The sequence below is a fragment of the Camelus dromedarius genome, chromosome 18 (genome assembly GCF_036321535.1).
Source record: "Camelus dromedarius isolate mCamDro1 chromosome 18, mCamDro1.pat, whole genome shotgun sequence".
In the NCBI taxonomy this organism is placed as follows: domain Eukaryota; kingdom Metazoa; phylum Chordata; class Mammalia; order Artiodactyla; family Camelidae; genus Camelus; species Camelus dromedarius.
Genome location: NC_087453.1, coordinates 16,857,544 through 16,877,283, shown reverse-complemented (window position 1 = coordinate 16,877,283; position 19,740 = coordinate 16,857,544). Strand labels below are relative to the sequence as shown.

At 46.9% G+C, this 19,740-nt stretch overlaps 1 protein-coding gene across 2 annotated transcripts; it reads left to right on the top strand.

Moving 5' to 3' along the window:
• The first annotated feature begins 528 nt into the window (after positions 1 to 528).
• On the top strand, positions 529 to 18,739 carry ACTR5 (actin related protein 5). Of its 2 annotated transcripts, XM_010975247.3 has the most exons (9): positions 531 to 1,225; positions 2,377 to 2,606; positions 5,277 to 5,446; positions 7,268 to 7,485; positions 8,354 to 8,536; positions 14,803 to 14,919; positions 15,663 to 15,802; positions 16,870 to 17,002; positions 18,091 to 18,495. In XM_010975247.3, exons 1-9 carry the CDS (start codon positions 827 to 829, stop codon positions 18,346 to 18,348), a joined length of 1,848 nt encoding a protein of 615 aa, XP_010973549.2. In that variant the 5' UTR covers positions 531 to 826; the 3' UTR covers positions 18,349 to 18,495. The 2 variants fall into 2 exon arrangements, with proteins under 2 accessions (XP_064331764.1, XP_010973549.2); XM_064475694.1 differs by lacking the exon at positions 16,870 to 17,002 and having other exon boundaries at positions 529 to 1,225; positions 18,091 to 18,739.
• Positions 18,740 to 19,740: the final 1,001 nt, after the last annotated feature.

Here is a 19,740-nt window from a genome sequence, read left to right as displayed (position 1 = left end):
GAGCGAGTGGTGGTCATATTACCTCCATTCCCACCCCTATTGGCTAGAACTTAGTCACATGATCACACCAAGCTAGACGACCATGCAGGGGAATTGTACCACTAAAAGGAAAAGAGAATATACATATTAACAACTAGCAGTCCTTTTCTCATTGTTTGAGGTATCTGAAAGGGCAGTCTGTAGGAATTAATAAATAAGTCTATTTTGAAAGTTTCTATTGTACTATAAAATATAAGATGCAGAAGAGTGCACAAATCATAGGTGGATAGTTTGATGAATTTTCACCAAGTGAACACGCCTGCACAGGGCGCTCCTTGTTCAAGAAATTGAACACTCAGTTTCCCTGAATTTGTTTCCTTGACAGCGAGGCTAAGGGCGAAGTAATCATGTGGGGGTGGAGCCAAGGACGGTTGAAGGTGTTACGCGGCAAATAGGGCGTGGCTAGGAGGAAAGGGAGGGGGGCCCTGATCAGATTTGGAAGCCAGCGAGGGGCGTGGCCTGATGGCGTTACGCGTTAGGGGCGGAGCTTACTGGCCCGGAATCCCGGCTAGAAGGAAGGGGCATGGTCAGGTTGGATGTTGCGGGGAGGTTAAGCCACAGCCACGGTGGGCGGGGCTTAGCTATCCCGAAGGCGGCCTGGGTCACCAGGGGCAGGTTAGGTGAAAAGGCTGGCCGGGCTTAGCGAGAAGAGGAGGCTTGGAAGCCCCATTTACGCGCGAGGGCGGAGTCTCGAGCCGTTTGGGCTGACGCTGCGTCGGGGGCGGGGCTTTGCGCCGTCTTGGTGGACGCTGCGCCGGGGGCGGGGCTGGTGGGCGCGAGCTCCAAGATGGCGGTGGCCAGTGCGGCCGCGCCGGCTGTGAACGTGTTTTCGTTCCGCGATGTCCGGGCCGCGCCTGATCCGGTGCTGGAGGCCGGCCCAGTGGCACACGGGCCACTACCGGTGCCATTAGTGCTGGACAACGGGTCGTTCCAGGCCCGCGCCGGCTGGGCGTGCCCGGGGCCGGACCCGGGCCCTGAACCCCGGCTGCAGTTCCGCGCCGTGTGCGCCCGCGGGCGGGGCGGGGCTCGTGGCGGAGCAGGCCCGCAGGTGGGCAACGCGCTGGGCAGCCTGGAGCCGCTGCGCTGGATGCTCCGGTCGCCCTTCGACCGCAACGTGCCGGTGAACCTGGAGCTGCAGGAGCTGCTGCTTGACTACAGCTTCCAGCATCTGGGTGTCTCCTCACAGGTGAAGGGCGGGTGGGTTGGGGTTGAGGGGAGGATTGAGATGTGTCTCCGGGCACTCTGCCCTCTGAGGGATTATAGTAACTCCTATAGTCCTGACTGTCATTTAGTCGTTCACTTAATCAAATATTAAGCTCCTGTCGTGTGTAAGCCCTGTGCTAGACGCTTGGGGTTTAGCAGTGAACAAAACACCCTTTTCTCTTGGAGCACCTAATGCTCGTTTGTTAATAAATTCATTTATTAACAAATATGTGAGGAGCACCTACCCTGTGTCAGGCACTTTTCTAGATGTTTGAAATACATCCATGAACATAACACAAAATCTCCTGTGTTTACGGAGCTGGTATGTAAAGACATTCTAGTATGAAAAGACAGGCAGTAAACAGTAGAATTCAGTAGTAGATTCTATGGCATGAGAGGAGAGGAGAGGGTTACATCTTTTCAGTAAGATGGTTGGGGAGGACTCAGGGAGAAGGTGATGTTTGAGCAAGGACTAAGGGAGGTGATTGAGGGAGCATTATTCTGGAGAGAGGGATCAGCCAGTAAAAAGGCCCTGAGGCAGGAGTGTGCCCTAATCCTAATTGAAGGCAGCCAGAGTGAGGGGGAGGGTAGTAAGTGGAAGAGGAGGTCAGAGAGGTACTGAAAGGGCAAGTCACAAGCCTTACAGGCTTTCACTCTGGGTAGAATGGGAAGCCATTGCAGAGTGTTGAACAGAGAAGGACGTGACTTATATTCCAAAAGGATCACCATAGCTGCTGTATGGTGAATGGACTGGCCTGGGTCATAGTGTAGAAACAGACCAGTTAGGAGGCTGTTGCAGTTAGGAGATGGGGATGATGGAGGAATTGGGGATGTGGTAAGAAGCAGTTGGATTCTGGAGATATTTTGAAGATAGAGCCAACAGTGTTGGCTGACAGTTTGGTTGGGGCTTTACTTAAAACACCTTAAGTAGACCTTACTTTCATACTTTCCAAAACAATATCCAGGAGAGATGAGAGTTTTACAGTTGCTTCTGATCAGATTTTTGATTGGAGATCAAAAGCAAATTCAGCCCTTGCAATAAGGATTTGGAGGGTTTGGTTTTTTTTTTTTTTTAATGCTTTAAAAAGAGTATTCTTTCATCACCTGTCAGCTTACTCTTTTCTTTCAAAGTAGGGCTGTGTCGATCATCCCATAGTTTTGACAGAAGCCGTGTGCAACCCACTGTATTCACGACAAATGATGTCAGAGCTTCTCTTTGAGTGCTATGGGATTCCTAAGGTTGCCTACGGAATAGACAGCCTCTTCAGCTTCTACCACAATAAGCCAAAGAGCTTGATTTCCAGCGGGCTCATCATTTCATCTGGATACCAGTGTACACATATTTTACCCGTCTTAGAAGGGAGGTGAGTTGGACTCATGGCATTTGAGTGCTGTTCTGAGAAACATTCAGGAAACATTTATTGGGCACTTACTTTAATGGTGGAATGGAAAGAGTGAGTACTGGACCACAAACTGGCCTCTGGGCTTAGCTCTGACCTCTCTCACTGTGTGAGTACAGATAAGTCACTTACCATCCATCCTTTGTGATCTCCTGGATGGAGCTGGGGTTGATGGTCTCTGAGGTCCAAATCCATAATTCTAGAATTTTATGATTCTAATTTATGGTGAGATAACTAACACAGTACCTGCAGGTTGTAGGTGCTCAGAAAAATGTTCTGAGTAAATTATTTAAATATATTTAATTTAGACTGTCTTTTATTCGGGAGTTACTTTTTAATTAAGAGCTTATTTTGTTGTTCAGAGCTCTTTAATCATGTTTGTTTAGACCTTTCTTTTCAAGTACAGTACCTAGCACTTAACAGTTGCTTCATAACTGTTTCCAAGTTATATAAAAGGTGAGGGACAGTTTCTGTCGTGTTTAAAATCCATGTTTGTTTTATAGTTGGGCTGTTAAACAGTTGTCTGATAAAGAGACTAGGCCAGCATCGTGCTCTCCTGACAAGGTTTCTCTTTGCATAGAGAGGGTGTGTAAGTGGGAGAGGACACTGGCTTTGAAGTTGGAAGCCTGGGTTTGCAGCCCGGCTACGGATGAGGTACTTAACTTCATTTAGTTTCCTAACATATAAACTTGGGAAAAACTGATTCCTCAAGGTTACCCTCAGGATGAAATGAAATAATGTGGGTGATGGCACTTTGTAAAACAGTCTGAATATTTACATGAAAGTAAATGCTGTTGAATTTATTGAGCCCTATGTGTAGTGAGAATTTCTCTTGAAGTTGTTACAAAAATTCATGAACAAAAAAGTAATTCTTAGACATTATCAAAAACTCCTGATATACTGAGTATTCTATTTTATGTAAACAGAATATGCAGAAATTAAAAATTATATAGTTCTTTTTTATGTTATATTGAGAGAAAATTATTTTACCTGAAGGCTAAGGAATGATCAGATTGGAGCATAGCCTGTTCTATGCTGCCATCTGCTGGTGAAGTATGGTATAGCAGTGGCATTTCAATACACTGCTGGTTCCTAGTGCTCTGCTTCTCTTAACTTTCTCACATTAAGAAAATGAAGTCATGAAAAAATGCTCAATATCACTAATTATCAGAGAAAGGCAAATCAAAACTACAATGAGGTATCACCTTATACCAGTCAGAATGGCCATCATTCAAAAGTCCACAAATGACAAATGCTGGAGAGGCTGCGGAGAAAAGGGAACCCTCCTACACTGCTGGTGGGAATACAGTTTGGTGCAGCCACTGTGGAAAACAGTATGGAGATTCCTCAAAAGACTAGGAATAGACTTACCGTAAGACCCAGGAATCCCACTCCTGGGTATATATCCAGAAGGAACCCTACTTCAGGATGACACCTGCACCCCAATGTTCATAGCAGCACTATTCACAATAGCCAAGACATGGAAACAGCCTAAATGTCCATCAACAGATGACTGGATAAAGAAGAGTTGGTGTATTTATACAATGGAATACTATTCAGCCATTAAAAACCGACAACATAACGCCATTTGCAGCAACATGGAAGTTCCTGGAGAATGTCATTCTAAGTGAAGTAAGCCAGAAAGAGAAAGAAAAATACCATATGAGATCGCTTATATGCGGAATCTAAAAAACAAACAAGCAAACATAACATAAATACAAACAGAAACAGACTCATAGACATAGAATACAAACTTGTGGTTACCAAGGGGGTGGAGGGTGGGAAGGAATAGACTGGGATTTCAAAATGTAGAATAGATAAACAAGATTATACTGTATAGCACAGGGAAATATATACAAGATCTTATGGTAGCTCACAGAGAAAAAAATGTGACTGAATATATATATGTTCATGTATAACTGAAAAATTGTGCTCTATACTGGAATTTGTCACAACATTGTAAAATGATTATAAATCAATAAAAAATGTTAAAAAATGTTAATGTTAAAAATGTTAAAATGTTAAAAAAATAAAATAAAATGAAGTCACTCTGGTTCTCCTCCCCTTCACTTCAGGTCAAAGAGGTCTTAGGTGACTGCAGCAAACTAGCATGTGTGTGTTTGCATCAGTAGTAGTGGAGTGTCTAGGGAAGGGGCTCTCAATCTCTGGCCTACCCTGGAGCTACCTGGGAAGCTTGTTAAAATGCATATCCCTAGGCCCACCCCAGAGCAAATGAGTCCTGGGAATTAGCATTGTTTAACATTTTCCACAGCTAACTCTGGGATATGTGGCCCTGGGACCACAGTTTGAGAAATACATGATGAGTCCATGAGGGTCTAACTGTAGGGTGCGTGTTCTTCCCATTGAACCTGGTTTCCTCCTGAGACTCTTGCCAGAAGTCAGATGTTCAGGTAGCTGTCTGGACATGGACTAGGAGTGCCTGCATTGTGTAGGAGGTTGCACCAAGGGAACTTTGAATTCCCTTCCAACCGTAAGATTTTATGTTCCCCCAGCTGGTTGGTTTCTTCCTTGTTTGTTTACATTAAATTATCCTTTTCCATCCATGGTGCTCTATATTCTCTCCACAAAAATTTGCCAAAAATTTCAGTGCTGTTTTCCATCCGTTGGTTGTAGGTTAGATGCTAGAAACTGCAAACGCATCAATCTGGGAGGAAGCCAAGCAGCTGTCTACCTCCAGCGTCTCCTGCAGCTGAAGTACCCTGGGCACCTGGCGGCCATCACTCTCAGCCGCACGGAGGAGATCCTGCACGAGCACAGCTACATCGCGGAGGACTACGTGGAAGGTGAGGAGGAGGACGCCTGCTTGCAGCTTTTGGATGTTGTCTACCTTTGGGGCATTCCTTAAATTGTTGCCAGGATGACTCTTGTGCACTGTTTTACTCTTTTTACTTTTTAGCATTCCCTTCCCATTTTGGTATTTACTTTCTTAATAGACTTTTCAGTCAGCTGATAACTGACATATGTAGGTTCTTTTTCAAAGTTATTTTGGCTATTCTAGTTCCTTTGCCTTTAAAATATAGATAGTAGGATCAGTTTGTCCGTATCTACAAAAAAGTTCTGTTAGCATTGTGATTGAAATTACATTAAATCTGTAGATCAGATTGTATATAAAACAACAACATTCTAAATGTAAATCCAGATATAATATTAAATCTAGATTGGGGAGAATTGACTTTTTTTTTTTTTTTTTAACTGTGTTGAGGCTTCTAATCCATGAATATATGTCTTTCCATTTATCTTGGTCTTCATTGATTTCTTTCATCAGCATTTTATAGTTCTCATATAGATCCTATACATGTTTTATTAGATTTATGTCTAATTATTTCTTTTTTTACTTCAATTTCCAATTGCTTATTGCTCTTGTATAGAAATGCAATGAATTTTTATTTGTTTACCTTATATTCTGTGACCTTGCGAAACTTACTAGTTCTAGTTTTTTTTGTAGGTTCCTTAGACATTACTAGGTAGATGTGTCATCTGTGAGTACGAACAGTTTTATTTCTTCCCAATCTGTTTGCCTTTACTTCTTTTCCTTGCCTTGTTTCACGGCCAGGCCTTCTAGTGCAGCATTGAACAGGAGCGGCAAGAGTGGACATCTTTGCCTTGTTCCTAATTTCTGATCGTGTGGAGGGGAAAGCATTTAGTCTTTCACTATTAATTATATGATGTTAGCGCTAGTGTTTTTGCAGATATCCTTTATCGAGTGTAGGAAGTTTCTTTCTGTGCCTAATTTTGCTAATCATTTTTATCGTGAAAGGATTTTGAATTTTGTGAAGTGGTTTTTCTGCATCTGACATGATCCTGTGGTGTTTGTGCTTTGGACTGTTAATATAGGAGATTATAGTGATTGCTTTTCAAATACTGAACTAACCTTGATTTGGGGAGGATAAACCCCACTTGTTCATGTGGTTTTTTTTCTGTATTGCTGGATTTGATTTGGTGAATTTTTTGAGGTTTTTGTGTCTATGTTCATGAGGGACATGGATCCACAGTTTCTTGTACTGTCTTTGTCTTGTGCTGGATCCTGGCGATGCCGGTCTGATTAAATGAGCTGTGTATTTCTTGTGTAGGTCTTAGTGTTGCTCTGGAGATGACAGTCATCAGACTTTTCACAGTCTTCTTAGAATCTCTGCTTTGCCGCTGCAGGTGGAGCGTGCAGATGCTAGCCCTCCAGAGGCCCCTCTGTCCTTCCTCTGTCAGGCTGGGCTTGTCGTATGTGTCACAGCCACATATGTGGGAAACCCAACAGACCTTGTCATAGTTTTTGCTTTCGGTTGTCAAACATATTTTAAAGAACCCAAGAAGAGGTTAATCTGCTGTGTTCACCCAGTAGATTTTCATCACTTCTGTTGCTTTTTCCTTTACTTCTGGTGCTCCAGTGGTGTCACTTCTGTCTGAAGAACTTCATTTAGCAATTCTCTCAGAACAGGTGTGTTGGCTTCATGTCTGGGTTTTCCAGCTGCATTTCGTTGATCGGGTAGATTTAGAGATGGGGTGGTGTGTGATTTCTCCACCTTACTTGGGCCTGGAACCCAGTCTTGACTTTCTCATCTCAGTGCTAATAGTGTTTCCATTTCCTGATTTCCAAAACCATGCCTTTGAAGAATTGCAGAAATGGCGGTGCCCCGATTACTACGAAGACAACGTCCACAAGATGCAGCTCCCGTTCTCCAGCAAGCTGCTGGGCAGCACCCTGACCTCCGAGGAGAAGCAGGAGAGGCGGCAGCAGCAACTGCGGCGGCTGCAGGAGCTCAACGCCCGGCGGCGGGAGGAGAAGCTGCAGCTCGACCAGGAGCGGCTGGACCGGCTGCTCTACGTGCAGGTAAAAGCTGGCCCCACCGCAGGTCCCCAGCCTTGCTCAGCACGGTGGGCCCAGAGAGTTTTCTTCCGATATACTCTCCCTCAGCCGTAGAGCGCATCAGCTGTCTCAGTCCCCCTGGGGTCAAGGAGGAGGCCGGGGGATCATCCGCATGGAGGTCGTGGGGCGCAGAGGGTGGTGTAGCTGCAGGCGTTTCTGAAGGAGCTGTGGCCTTTGACCTTGTTCATTAATTTTATCCTTCTAGCCTCTTTTGTTTGACCTTTAACTTCTTTTTAGAGCTGGTTCATTTATTTATCCTGGTTTATTTGTTTTTTTCCCCATGTCTTTTTTGGGGGAGTAATTAGGTTTATTTATTCATTTATTTTAATGGAGGCACTGGGGATTGTGTGTGCTAAGCATGCACTCTACCACTGAGCTATACTCCACCCCCCCTTAACTTTTTAACTTAAGTGTAGTACATGTGATACAAAGCACATGGATCTTAGGTGTGCAGCTTGATGAATTTTCACAACTGAAACACACCATGTATCCATATCCAGATCAGGAAATAGAACATTACCTCCTGTCAGTAACTCTCCCACCTCTTCCCACCCAAAAGCTAACATTTCTGACATTGGTCACAGACATGAGTTTTGCCTGATCAGGAGGTGCTGAGTTGGTGGTACAGTGGGAGCCCTGAGACAGCTGAGGAGGAGGGCAGCTGTGCGCCTCTTGGTGGGAGGTGTGACTTTGTAGAGGGGCAGGTGGGGACCTCAGGGAGCCCTCTCCTGCCGCAGTTCTCCGTTGAGCATCTAAGCGACTTGCCTCCTTCCTGTGTGGGATTGCCCTGATGCACATCGTTGAGGGTGACTTGTGACTGCTCTGCTTGTAGGAACTTCTAGAGGAAGGCCAGATGGATCAGTTTCACAAAGCTCTGATGGAGCTGAACATGGACTCCCCAGAAGAGCTGCAGTCCTACATACAGAAGCTCAGTTCAGCGGTGGAGCAAGCTAAGCAGAAGATCCTTCAAGCAGAGGTCAACCTCGAGGTGGATGTGGTGGAGAGCAAGCCAGAGGTACCGCGGGCCTTGGGAGGGAGGTTCCGCAGGGTTGTGTAGAGAGAACGGCCCTTTCTCAGGGCGGGAGGAGTGCCCGGGGAAGACTGACATCAAAGGGGTTGCGACCAGACTTGGGGGAAGAGAGCGGTGTGAAGTCTACAGGGACATGGATGGGGGCGGTGATGGTGCTGAGCTGGTGCCAGCTGAAGTCCTGACCCTAGGGATTTCACCCAGTAGAGCTCTGGCGCCCTGGGGGAAGTGTCGAGGGGGAGCAGCATTCACACACCAAACATGTAGCCCATCTTGAACCTGAACCTGCCACTCTGATGGTTCCTGGGCGGTTAGTCATACATCCCCTTAACTTTCCCCTGATCTTTTATTGAATATGTTCTGGTTGCCCTTCCATCTACCTCGTTTCCTTCTCCATGCTCCCTAAGGACAGGGGTATGCTTCACACATAGTTCAAGAATTTTTTCCAGCCACTGATAGCCATGCTCAATAAAATGTTTGTAGGTTTATTTAGGATCAGCTTTTTGTTAATTACCAACACTGACTCTTTGATCTTTGGTGTCTCTCCTTTTTGTTTCCCTGCCAGTGGACTGTTAATCAGTGTTGATGTGGCCAAAAGTGGCTGGGGTGGCGGGGCTGAGCTAGGGCCCTAGGTGATTCAGAGCCAGCACTGGGCCTGCGTGGTGAAGGGGTGGCCTGTGGGTCACACCTTGGCCCCAAGTCTCTGGCCGGCTCTCCTGTCTAGAACTGGACAAAAGTGGTAATAAGTGGACATGTTATTCCCGAATCTGTCATCTCTCGAGTTCTAAAACCAGGGAACTTGTTCATTGCCTTGTGATACTTCTGGGGCAGGATTATCCCATGCAGCTATTGGTTTTTGTTTTTAAGTCAACTTTCTTTAAATTCTAAAACCTGTATTTTTGGAAAGTCCTGTGGAAAGCTCCAGTTTGATGCCGTGTTGTGTGGTGCTTACCAGTGACTTCAGAGCTGCCTTCAGCTCAGCAGGCAGCCTGCTGTTGCAGGGACTGTCTCGGCTGGAGGCTGGCTCTTCAGGGCTGCTGCTCTCAGCCTCCCCTTCCCCACCTCTCTGACAGGCTGCAGACACATGAGGGCAGCGACCGGCCACGAGCCTGAGTGTTTGATAGAGCAGTTCCTGAGTTAGGCGTCCTCAGCCCGGTGTTTGGGGTCACAGAGATGTGCGGTGAAGAGACCTGGCCCACCAGCTGACCCCTGCGCAGCGTCCCAGCTCCGGGGGCTGATGTGCCTTTTCTAGTTTGCTCCTCCCACTTCTCATGTCTGGGCTTCAGATTTGAGCTCTTGTTCACTGGGATCCATACCCAGGTTGCCTTTGTTGTTAGTTTATCCGCACTTAGTTTTATCATTCTTATGAGTAACACGGCCACAGGGCGTGAGCATCTTTATACCAGGGATGTGCCGTTAAGCCATCCTGCAGGTGGGTGATTTCAGACTTAAAAAGGGGAAACCAAATAACTGAAGATGTGACTCCCCAGCAGTTGGGGAACTGGGTTTTCCTTTGCTCTGTTCATTTTTCTGCATCTGTTACATGCCCTGGTTCAACCACTCCGTTCACCCATTCAGCAGATGCTTATTAAGTCCCTGCTTGGTTTCTGGGCTCTGAGGGTACATATTCAGATCTCTCTGGGTTTGGGGAAATTTTGGGATGTTGGACTTTGTTTTGTTTGGGTTTTTTTTGTTTTGTTTTGTTTTTTTGTCTTTTGGTGGGAGGTGGATTAGGTTTATTTATTTTTTTTATACATGTATGTTTTTTAATGGAGGATTGAACCTAGGACCTTGTGCATGCTAAGCATGTACTCTGCCACTGAGCTATAACCTGCCCCCTTGAAATGTTGGACTTTCAAAGGCTTTTCTGTGTACAGCAAATTTGATGAATTGATCCGTCCCTAAATCTCTGATGGTCAGTCAGCATTCGTTGAGGGTGATTGTTAGAGATTAGGATCAATTACAGCAACATTCATGGGCTAAATTTGGCCGCAATACTGACCAGCCAGTTCTACCTTTCACAAAGTATTTGCTGTATTTTCAAGCAGTGTAATTCTTTTAGGATGGAGGGCATAGATTTATGTGGATCATAGTTCATATTGAAATGCCATCTAAGCAGTAATGGCTGAACTGAATTAATGTAGCTAAATGTTTCAACAGTGTTTTTTAAAATCCACCTTTTCCTATAGACCAATCTATTCCAGCCCTCGCTATTCTGCAAGTATTTGATGGGGGTGTAGTAAAGCAGTACGTAGGCTTTGTTAGCATTCCTAATCAAGTATTTAGCCTAGAAGATGCTCGCTTTGCATCGCTCCAAGTGCAGCGTAAGGGGGCGTGAGGGGGAGAGCACAATTTGAGAGCACCCTCCTTTGTTGGGAAATACAATGGGCCAAATATAGAACGTTCTCTTGCCTGACGAGCCAAGACCAGAGCTGGCCTCTGCATGTTTTGTGCTGCTCAAGGCTGTTCCAGGGAACAGTGCTGCATCTTCTCTGATGTGCTTGGCAAACAGTGGTTCTGTTCAGTTCCAGAAGAACAGTTGTGTTTGTGTTCCTGAATGCCACGCAGTACATGTGGAGACCCTGGCAAACCCTGGAGGGCGAGAAGCCAGCCGTGGTAGAGGAATCTGTGCCCTGTCGGATGCCTGTTGTCGGCACTGAAATCACTAGCTTTGCTCTCCCTGAGTCACGTGAACTGGGCTAAATAAAATTTCTTTTTACCAATTTTAGTGAAGCTAAGATGTTATTTGTAAGGTGACATGCTTCTTATTAAAAAAGTTATTTTATGTTGAAATAATTATAGATTCACAGTAAGTTTGAAAAGAAGTACACAGAGGTCCCATGTGCTCTTCACCGGTTTCCCCCAATGGTAGCATCTTAGTAACTGTAACAAAACCAGGAAATTGACGTTAGTACAGTTAACAAATCTTACTCAGATTTCCCCAGTTTTCTATGCCCTTGTGTGTGTCTAAAGTTCTAGGCAATTTTATCAGGTATAGATTTGTACATCAGCTCCACGGTCAAGATGCAGACCTGCTCCATCACCACAAATATCCCCCTTGCTTCTCTCTCACAGTCACACCCTTCTCCTCTCTCCACACCCTCCCACCCACTTCCTAACCCCTGGCAACCGCTAATCTGTTCTCCATCCCTGTAATTTTCTCATTTTAGGAATGTTGTATAAATGGAATCGTAGGGTTTGTAGCCTTTTGAGTTTAGCTTTTTTCACTCAGTATACTTTCAGATGTTTTTATTTTAGGGTGTATGTGTTGGTGATTATGATTTTATATTAAGGTGACATGCTTTTTGAATATAACTAGATGTGAAGGTGGATAATAATGTGTTTGTTGCAGCCAAGAAGGCTCTTTGAAACCCCGACATCTTACAGTCCTCTCTACTCTAGAGAAGCTTGAGGGAGTATCCCAGGGGCCCGCCACTCCGTGCGAGACATGGGATGCCAGGGACTAAGGGTGCAGAGGTGATGAAGATACAATTCCTACCCTCCTTGGTGCCTCGAAAAATAGGGCTGTAGCAGCATAGTCAGACTGTAAGAAAACTTAATCAGGTGCAGTGGCAGATGTGTGTGGGAATACAGATGGAGTTTTGAGAAAGGCCTGGCATATTGCAGCTGAGCCCTGAGAGATTATTTGACTTCAGCAGATAGCACATGAGGAAGGAAGGGCGTTTTAGATGGAGAGAACCGCACACGTCGGGAGCAGAGCACATGGGGTACAAGAGAGTGGGCGATGGTGCCGGGGAGGGAGGCAGTGGCCTGCCTGTAAGGTCTCTGCCAGTCAGCCTGGGTAGTAGCCTTGAGACACACACAGCTTTCACAAGATGCTGAGCAAGGAAATAGCCTGACGAGATTTTATTTTAGGAAAATAACTGGTGGCAGTTGGGATGATGGATTTAGGGAGAGGCAAGGCTGGAGGTGGGAAGACAGGATGAAAGTGTGCTGTAGTCATCCAGGAGAGAGCTGACATGGACCCGAAATTTGTCAGGAGCCATAGGGATGGAGGGCGGAGGAGGACTCAGATCTTGGTGCCGCGTAGGAGTGACAGTTGCTGATGATGATAGAGCCTGTGACACGTGCCAGACCCTGTGCAGGTATCATCTTGGTTAGTTTTCATATTCCGTAAGTACTGTCATCATTCTCATTTTATGAATAAGGAAACCGAGGTTTAGGCGAGTGAAGAAATTTGGTCCAGGTCACACCACTAGAAGGATTGCAGCTGAGACTCGGGCACGTGCAGTCCAGGTCCAGGTTCTCTCCGGTCACACTGAGGTGGGTTGAAAGGCAGAGGGTGCAGGGTGGTGCCATGGACAAGCTTAGGGAGGTAACGAGCTGGGTCTGAGCGCCTCATCTCTAAGGTCTCTGTGGGGCAGCAGCTGGGACTTCCCAGGGCCCAGCTGTGGAGGGACCTAGAATCCCATGGGAAGTGAGAGAAAAAGAATGCCCAGGCAGGCCCCCGCTGCGGGGTTGGGGGGCGGGAGACAAGCCAGAGAAAGAGATGGAGACAGAGTGGTCAGAGAAGAGAGGAAGCAGAGGGGTGGGCGGGAGCGTTTTGAGACCATGGGTGGTAGGCTCAGCCTCGGATAGGAGGTGACACACTCAGCCTTTGAAGACAAGGAAGGGAAAGGACAAGAAAAAAAGATCAGGAGATGGGATGGAGATTAAATAGGTGAGTTGGTTTTTTGAGGCACAGAAGGCGACCTGCAGGAAACGGTGGAGCAGAGATTAGAAAGGGGGCAGAGCAAAGATTGTCAGGAGAGGAGTCAGACACCTGCCGTGGGGGCTGCAAGGAAGCCGAAGAGTGACACGGGTGGCCTGGTAGCCTTCTGGGGCTTTCTCGACTCCTGCCTCACCAGAAGCCTGTTTCACTTAACCTGCTGCTGGATGAAAAAGCACTCCACACTTAGAAGCTGGAAGCAACAGTCACGCTGTTGTGTTCACAAGTCTGATGGGTCAGGAATTCAGACAGTGGAGGAGGGCTGTCTGGGGCCTCAGCTGGGATGACTTGGGCGGTTGGGAACTGCAGTCCCTGGAAGGTTTTCCCTTCTCTGGCATCTGGGCTGGGATGACTGAAAGGCTCGACTCAGCGGGGCCACGGACCTGATTACCACGCAGCCTCTCCGTATACCTGAGCTTCTCAGCACGGCTACTGGCTTCCAGGAGGGACTTCTGAGGCGGGTAGCCAGAGAGCACATGTTGACGGGTGTGGCCTTTAAGAGTGACTTCGCTTTTTATATTTGCAGCTGATACGAGTAGGTTCTAGAGAAGTGTAGTTAAGTGCTGTGAATTACGTCAGTCATAGACCCTGAGGGAGGAGGGACTCAGAGGACACGCACCAGATGTAAGGCTCTCCCCCCGTGCAGCCTCGGTGGTTGGCATTGAGTCTGCTTGAACCCTCCCGAGACACCCTCCCTTCAGGCAGTCCTTTCTACAGCAGCCATCATGGTTAGAGCATTCGTCCACAGAACGCAACAGAGCATTTCTTCCCTTAACTTCTCCCATTGCAGTCCAGAGGGTACAGCTCGTCTGCCTTTCACGTGGGAGGACAGATGTCTGAGGACAGCATCCAGGACCATCCCCCCAGCTGCCCAGCTTCCTTTGTTCAGGTCAAAATGAAAGGTGTCCTGAATCCTCGATTGGGGACAGTGCCTGCATGTCTAGTCCCCATTCAGGTTCGTTGTCATGAAGAGGAAAGCCTGTTCTGCAGGACTTCACAGATAGGATGCATTTGGCCACCTTGGAGTCTTTAGTCACATCCCCAGCCCATTAAGGGCTAACAGTTAAGCCTGTTGGTGTTGGCACATATGTTTGTTAATTATTAAGACGTTTACTTAATTTTGCCTGTAGTCCAAGCCACTGTGTAGGATGCCAGCTATCATACCCTCTCCCTGGAGTTGTGTGTGTGGAGGTGTGGCTGGTACTGGTGGCCAGGTCTCCTCGGGGCACCAGACTTGGTGCTGGCCCCATCCCAAGTTGTCAGAGAGAAGGTGGGAGTCAGTGAGGCTTGTCTAAGTAGGAAGGGTAGGGGATAAGAGCAGAGCCCATCCCTGGCTTTTTAATCTTTTAATCCTGTGCTCATGTGTGTTCTTCTTTTTTTAATAGTTTAGCCAAGTGTTCGTAGTTTTTATGTATTGACATACTTTGAGGACGCTGGGTGAGATCTTTTTGGTGGCAGTGAACTCAGAGAACTAAGGCTCCCCGAAGTTACAGGTTCTGTTTGGTTGTGTGCATCCTTTTCTCAGACCCCGGACCTGGAGCAGCTCGAGCCGTCTCTGGAAGACGTGGAAAACATCAACGACTTCGAGCCCTTGTTTTCAGAGGAAACGCCCGAAGTGGAGAAGCCAGTGGCCACAGTCCAGGTTGGACTCTTGTAGCCTTGACCACGCTGGTGCCTTGAGGCCTGATGACTTGATCAGTTAGGTCTAGTCTGCGTCTTTAGGAGTATTTTCCCCTAAAATCCCAGTTGTATGTTCTAGAAAGGAGAGTACCAGTGCTGGAAACTTCCAAAGTCAGGGTTTCCCCACCCCGCCACCCGGGTGACTGATTGAGGTTGCAGCACCAAGCTCTGAATCTGTGAGAAATAGCCTGCCTGGTGGGAGCACTTGGGCGAGTAACTGGGGACTTGTGACCCGAAGACTTGGCTTTTCATGGTTGTATGTGAATTCAAGCCGGGGTCATAATGCTTCATCCCCATTTGCACCTGTGTTTCTTGTCATTACAATGGTGACCAGATAGACTGGCCTGAGGCTGAGACGTACCTGGGAGAAAGCTTTCTCGGCTGTGCAGGGACCCGGGCATGGAGCAAGGCCCTGGCAGGGGACACAGCCTTCCAGAGCAAGCCTTCCGCCACCGTTTGTCACCAAATCTCTTTCCCTGCATCTCAGGGACCATCTTATGGTGCAAATACATGGTGGTTTATAATCCAAAGGTCAAAGAAGGTAGAAGGTGAATGATCAAATCAGGAGAGTTGGGGAGAGGTCATTCTGACATGAACAAAGCACAGAAGCTGTATTGGAATAAGAAATGCAATTTGAGGGAACTGGCAACCGGGATGTTTGTCATTATGGCCTAAAAATATCTTCTAAACCTTGGGTTTTTAAAGCCCGTGTTTAACTTGGCAGCGTACCACCAGCTGTTTGTTGGGACAGAAAGAATTCGAGCTCCAGAAATCATCTTCCAGCCGTCCCTCATAGGAGAAGAGCAGGCAGGCGTAGCGGAGACGCTCCAGTACGTCCTAGACAGGTGAGGCTGAGGCTTCTTTTCCGGCTGTTTTCCTGAACCATTTCCTTGAATTTTGCATCGAATGGTGGGTTTGATGGCTGGGCATTTGGAAACCTCCCTCACTTTCTCCTCGTTGACTTGCTGCGCTCGGAGAGTATTCTTTCTCTCTCACTAGGCCTGGCACGGAGTTGGGGGCTCCTTGATTCTTTTCTGAACATTTCTGAACGTGAATATAAATTGTAAAGTTTGAGGAGCTTTCAAGAATTTCTTTTGAGTTTGGGCAACATGATAATATATGTGCATTGGCTTTCATATAAATCTTCACATTACTGAAGATGAGTGATTCTAAATCACCCTAAAAATGTGCAGAACTTACAAGTGTTTTCCCTCTTTGCAGACACTTTATTTAAGAATTTGCTTTTCTATACGAACATGCCTTCCCCCTCCCATTTATACGGCATTTTCCTGCAGTGTGAGTTTTCATATTCAAGTTGGACAAGTAGGGAACACAATTTTGTAGTCCTCTGACTGCTGTTGGTTAAAACAGGATGGAAACTTACACACAGCACGAAGAAAAGCTGTTGCAGCTACCTTGTTTGAGTGGCTTTGAACTTTGTCTAACAATGGGTGGGAAAGTGATCAAACATGTATAAGATAAAACTGGTATTAAAAAAAAAAACACAGGTGATGAGATGGGTCCTCAGGAGAGGCAGGACTTTGGAGGGTGATGGAAATGTTCTGTAACTTGGTTGTGGTGATGGTCCGTAGGGTATATAAGTTTGTCAGACTTTATCAAAATGTATTTCAGTTAATCCTCAATGAAGCCAGTTTTTTAAAAACATGTCTTAGAAAGGCATAATATTCTAATCATGTGAAGGAAATGGACTGGCCACTCAAATTAAGGTTTTAACTAGCTATTTGGCCTTCTGTGAAGACACAAGTGAAAAATGGAAGGTGAATTTTGTTGTTTTTTTAACTTTGTGAGTAGTATTTTCTGGTTTGTACTGAGAGCTTACATTTCCACATCCACAGTCTCTTCTAATGTTCAAGTTGGAGGGACTGTAGCGGAGGAGTGGTTTCTGTCCTAGGTACCCAAAGGACGTTCAGGAGCTGCTGGTTCAGAACGTTTTCCTCACTGGCGGGAACATGATGTACCCTGGGATGAAAGGCAGAATCGAGAAGGAGCTTTTGGAGATGAGACCCTTTCAGTCTTCTTTTCAGGTACCAGTTGTTCATGCAACCAGGCTGGTCCGAAAACAGCATTAATTATTTGTTTTCTGATTGCAAAGGTAGTGAAGTGTAAATGAGAAAAATTCCTTTATACTTCCATGATCCAGAGAGAGCCACTTTTGACGTTTTCATGGCTTTCCTTCTGGTCTTTAGTCTGTGGTTAATTTTTTTTTAATTGAAATATAGTTAGTGTGTCAGTTTCTGATGTATAGCATAATAGTTCAATCATACATTTACATACATTTATTCATTTTCATATTCTTTTTCATTATAAGTTACTACAAGATATTGAATATAGTTCCCTGTGCTATACAGTATAAACTTGTTTATATGGTTAGTTTTCAAAGCAGAATGGAAATCACATTTTTGTACTCCTCTGTTTTGTTTTGATGGACAAAGAAAGACCTGCATCCAATAAAGATTCAGAGCATACGAAAGCGTGGACATTGAGAATAAGGCCTTCTCTTTACCCAGACCCCTGTGACCCAGACCCCTGGGTCTCCTGAGGATGAGGTGTTTGCCATGTAGAACGTGTAGGGTGGGGTGGGGTGGAGAGAGCATTTCACACAGGGACTAGCAGGAACGAAGGCTCAGGGGCCAAAAGCTTGTTGAGGGCTGAGCAGTAGCTGAGTGTGGCTGGAGTGGTTGCAGTTTAGAGGCTGGTAGGGCCCATGTGGTGCAGGGATCAGGTCCAGGAAGGCCCTTGTCCAGGTCGAGTGCCACCGCTGCTCCTCTCACCATCTGACAGCTCGTGGTCAGTAGCATGGGATCAGGAGGCAGAGCAGCTGGTCCCCGCCTTACATCCGACTCCCCGCCTTGGCCCCAAGTGGCAGGTCTCCTACGGATAGAATAGCTGACAGTTGCCGATCCTGGGAGATCATGGCTTTGCATTCTTGTGTGCTTTTGTAGAGAGTCAAGGGCATTTCAGCTCAGCTCTTAGAGAGGGTGCAGAGATAGACCTACCCCATCTTGGGATCAGTGGAGCCCCCCTCTGTGTGTGTTTCTGGGAGTAAAGTGTAGCTGGACCCACCAAGCACTCAGTCCCTGAGCCCTGATGGGAAATGCCCTTCGTGTTTCAGGTTCAGCTGGCCTCGAACCCTGTGCTGGATGCCTGGTACGGTGCTCGTGACTGGGCCCTGGACCACCTGGACGACGAAGATGTCTGGATCACCAGGAAGGAATACGAGGAGAAGGGAGGTGGCTACCTCAAGGAGCACTGTGCCTCCAATGTTTACGTCCCCATCCGCCTGCCCAAGCAGGCCTCACGCTCCTCAGAAGCCCAGGCATCAGGCAAAGGCTCGGGGGCCAGTGGAGGCGGTGCCAGCGAGCAGGCGTAGCCGAGGGGCCCCTCCAGAGACCTTCAGCCACGTCGGCCAGTGTGACAGGGCAGTGACTCTGTCAGATGTGCCCGACCCGAGTCGGCTGGGAACATTTGGCTACAAGATGGATTTCTTTCTCCTGCGGAGAACAGTTAAGAGCCACTGGGAGCTACCCTTCAGAAGTGTGTTCATCTGGGGACATCTGCAGTGAAGGGACTGTAAGAGGCTGCTGGCTTTGCTGAGCTGTGAATGAAGACAGTATGGGGGACGGGGATGCATGAGCTGCACAGGCTTCCTCCTCCCTGCGTTTTAAAGCCTTTTTTGTTTTTTGGGGTTTTTTTTAATCCTTTAAATTTTGTACTGTCAGTGTAGATATTCTTCCAAATTTATTAAAAATTGTGTAGATGCCCAGCAGGGGGCATTCTTTCACATACACAGGAAAAGGGTACTGTTCATGGCAATAAGAGCAGTCACCCACGAAGTCTCAGGGGCTGGAAATACGTCCCCCCTCCTGTATGTCTGCTCAGGAATGAAAGGGGCCCAAAGAGAGAAGTCACATTGTACGAAGTCACTCTGTTAGGGGCCTGCCTGGGGCCCACTTCTGAGTGGGCAGGTGGGGGGCTAGTAGCCCAAATATTGTTTATATTTTCTTTGCTGGAAATTTTTCCACCACATGAGACTTTCCTACAGTTTTTAGAAATTTCTGTCCCTGTGAGTTTCTTGGCTGCTTAACTTTTTCAGGCCTTTTTGAAGAAAGAAACAGACTGGAAAGGGTTGGTCCTGTACCCTTTTCACAACCTCACATTCCCTGGACCTTTGCAGCTTCATCTTAAATGGACAGATAACCCCTCTCTTTTACAGAGATCGTTTGGTGAGAATTTTAACTCAGACACCAGTTATCAAGCCCAGAAGGCCCCTGAGCTGCTAGCATCCTTGTCACAGAATCCATACGTCTAAATCCCATGGAATCTCTAGCCCATCCTCTGATGAGGCTACCTCAGAACCAGGCTGCCCATACAGTTTACCAGGGATGATCGCCTGCATCTCCAGCTCTCAAGGGCTGAGATGCTGAAGACCAGAAAGGGGCAGTGGTGGTGGAGGAGGAGGAGGAAGACTCAGGCCGACTCGGGATCTCCCAAGCCCTTGCCAGGTAGCACTCAGCCATCCACAGCTGGGCCCAAGGACTGATGAGACAGTGATAACGAGCATGAGCTGTCAAGAAAGGACAGTTGCAAAGAAGGCCGGACCAACCTCCATGGGAGAGGTTTTCATATCACATTTCCAGGAAGAGGAGTGATGCTAACTACTGTTAGGCCTGGGGAGACGGGGGGCTTTCTCCCATAGGCAACACTTTATTTTTAAACGCCTGACCAGCAGCAGTGAATGCAGAGGAGTGCCATGGAGGTCAAG

Excerpts from the sequence above, each read along its gene's own strand:
- ACTR5 (XM_064475694.1), top strand. The coding sequence starts at position 827 with ATGGCGGTGGCCAGTGCGGCCGCGCCGGCTGTGAACGTGTTTTCGTTC. Across the intron at positions 2,607-5,276 it reads TTACCCGTCTTAGAAGGGAG|GTTAGATGCTAGAAACTGCA; the intron begins GTGAGTTGGACT and ends CGTTGGTTGTAG. Across the intron at positions 7,486-8,353 it reads ACCGGCTGCTCTACGTGCAG|GAACTTCTAGAGGAAGGCCA; the intron begins GTAAAAGCTGGC and ends CTCTGCTTGTAG.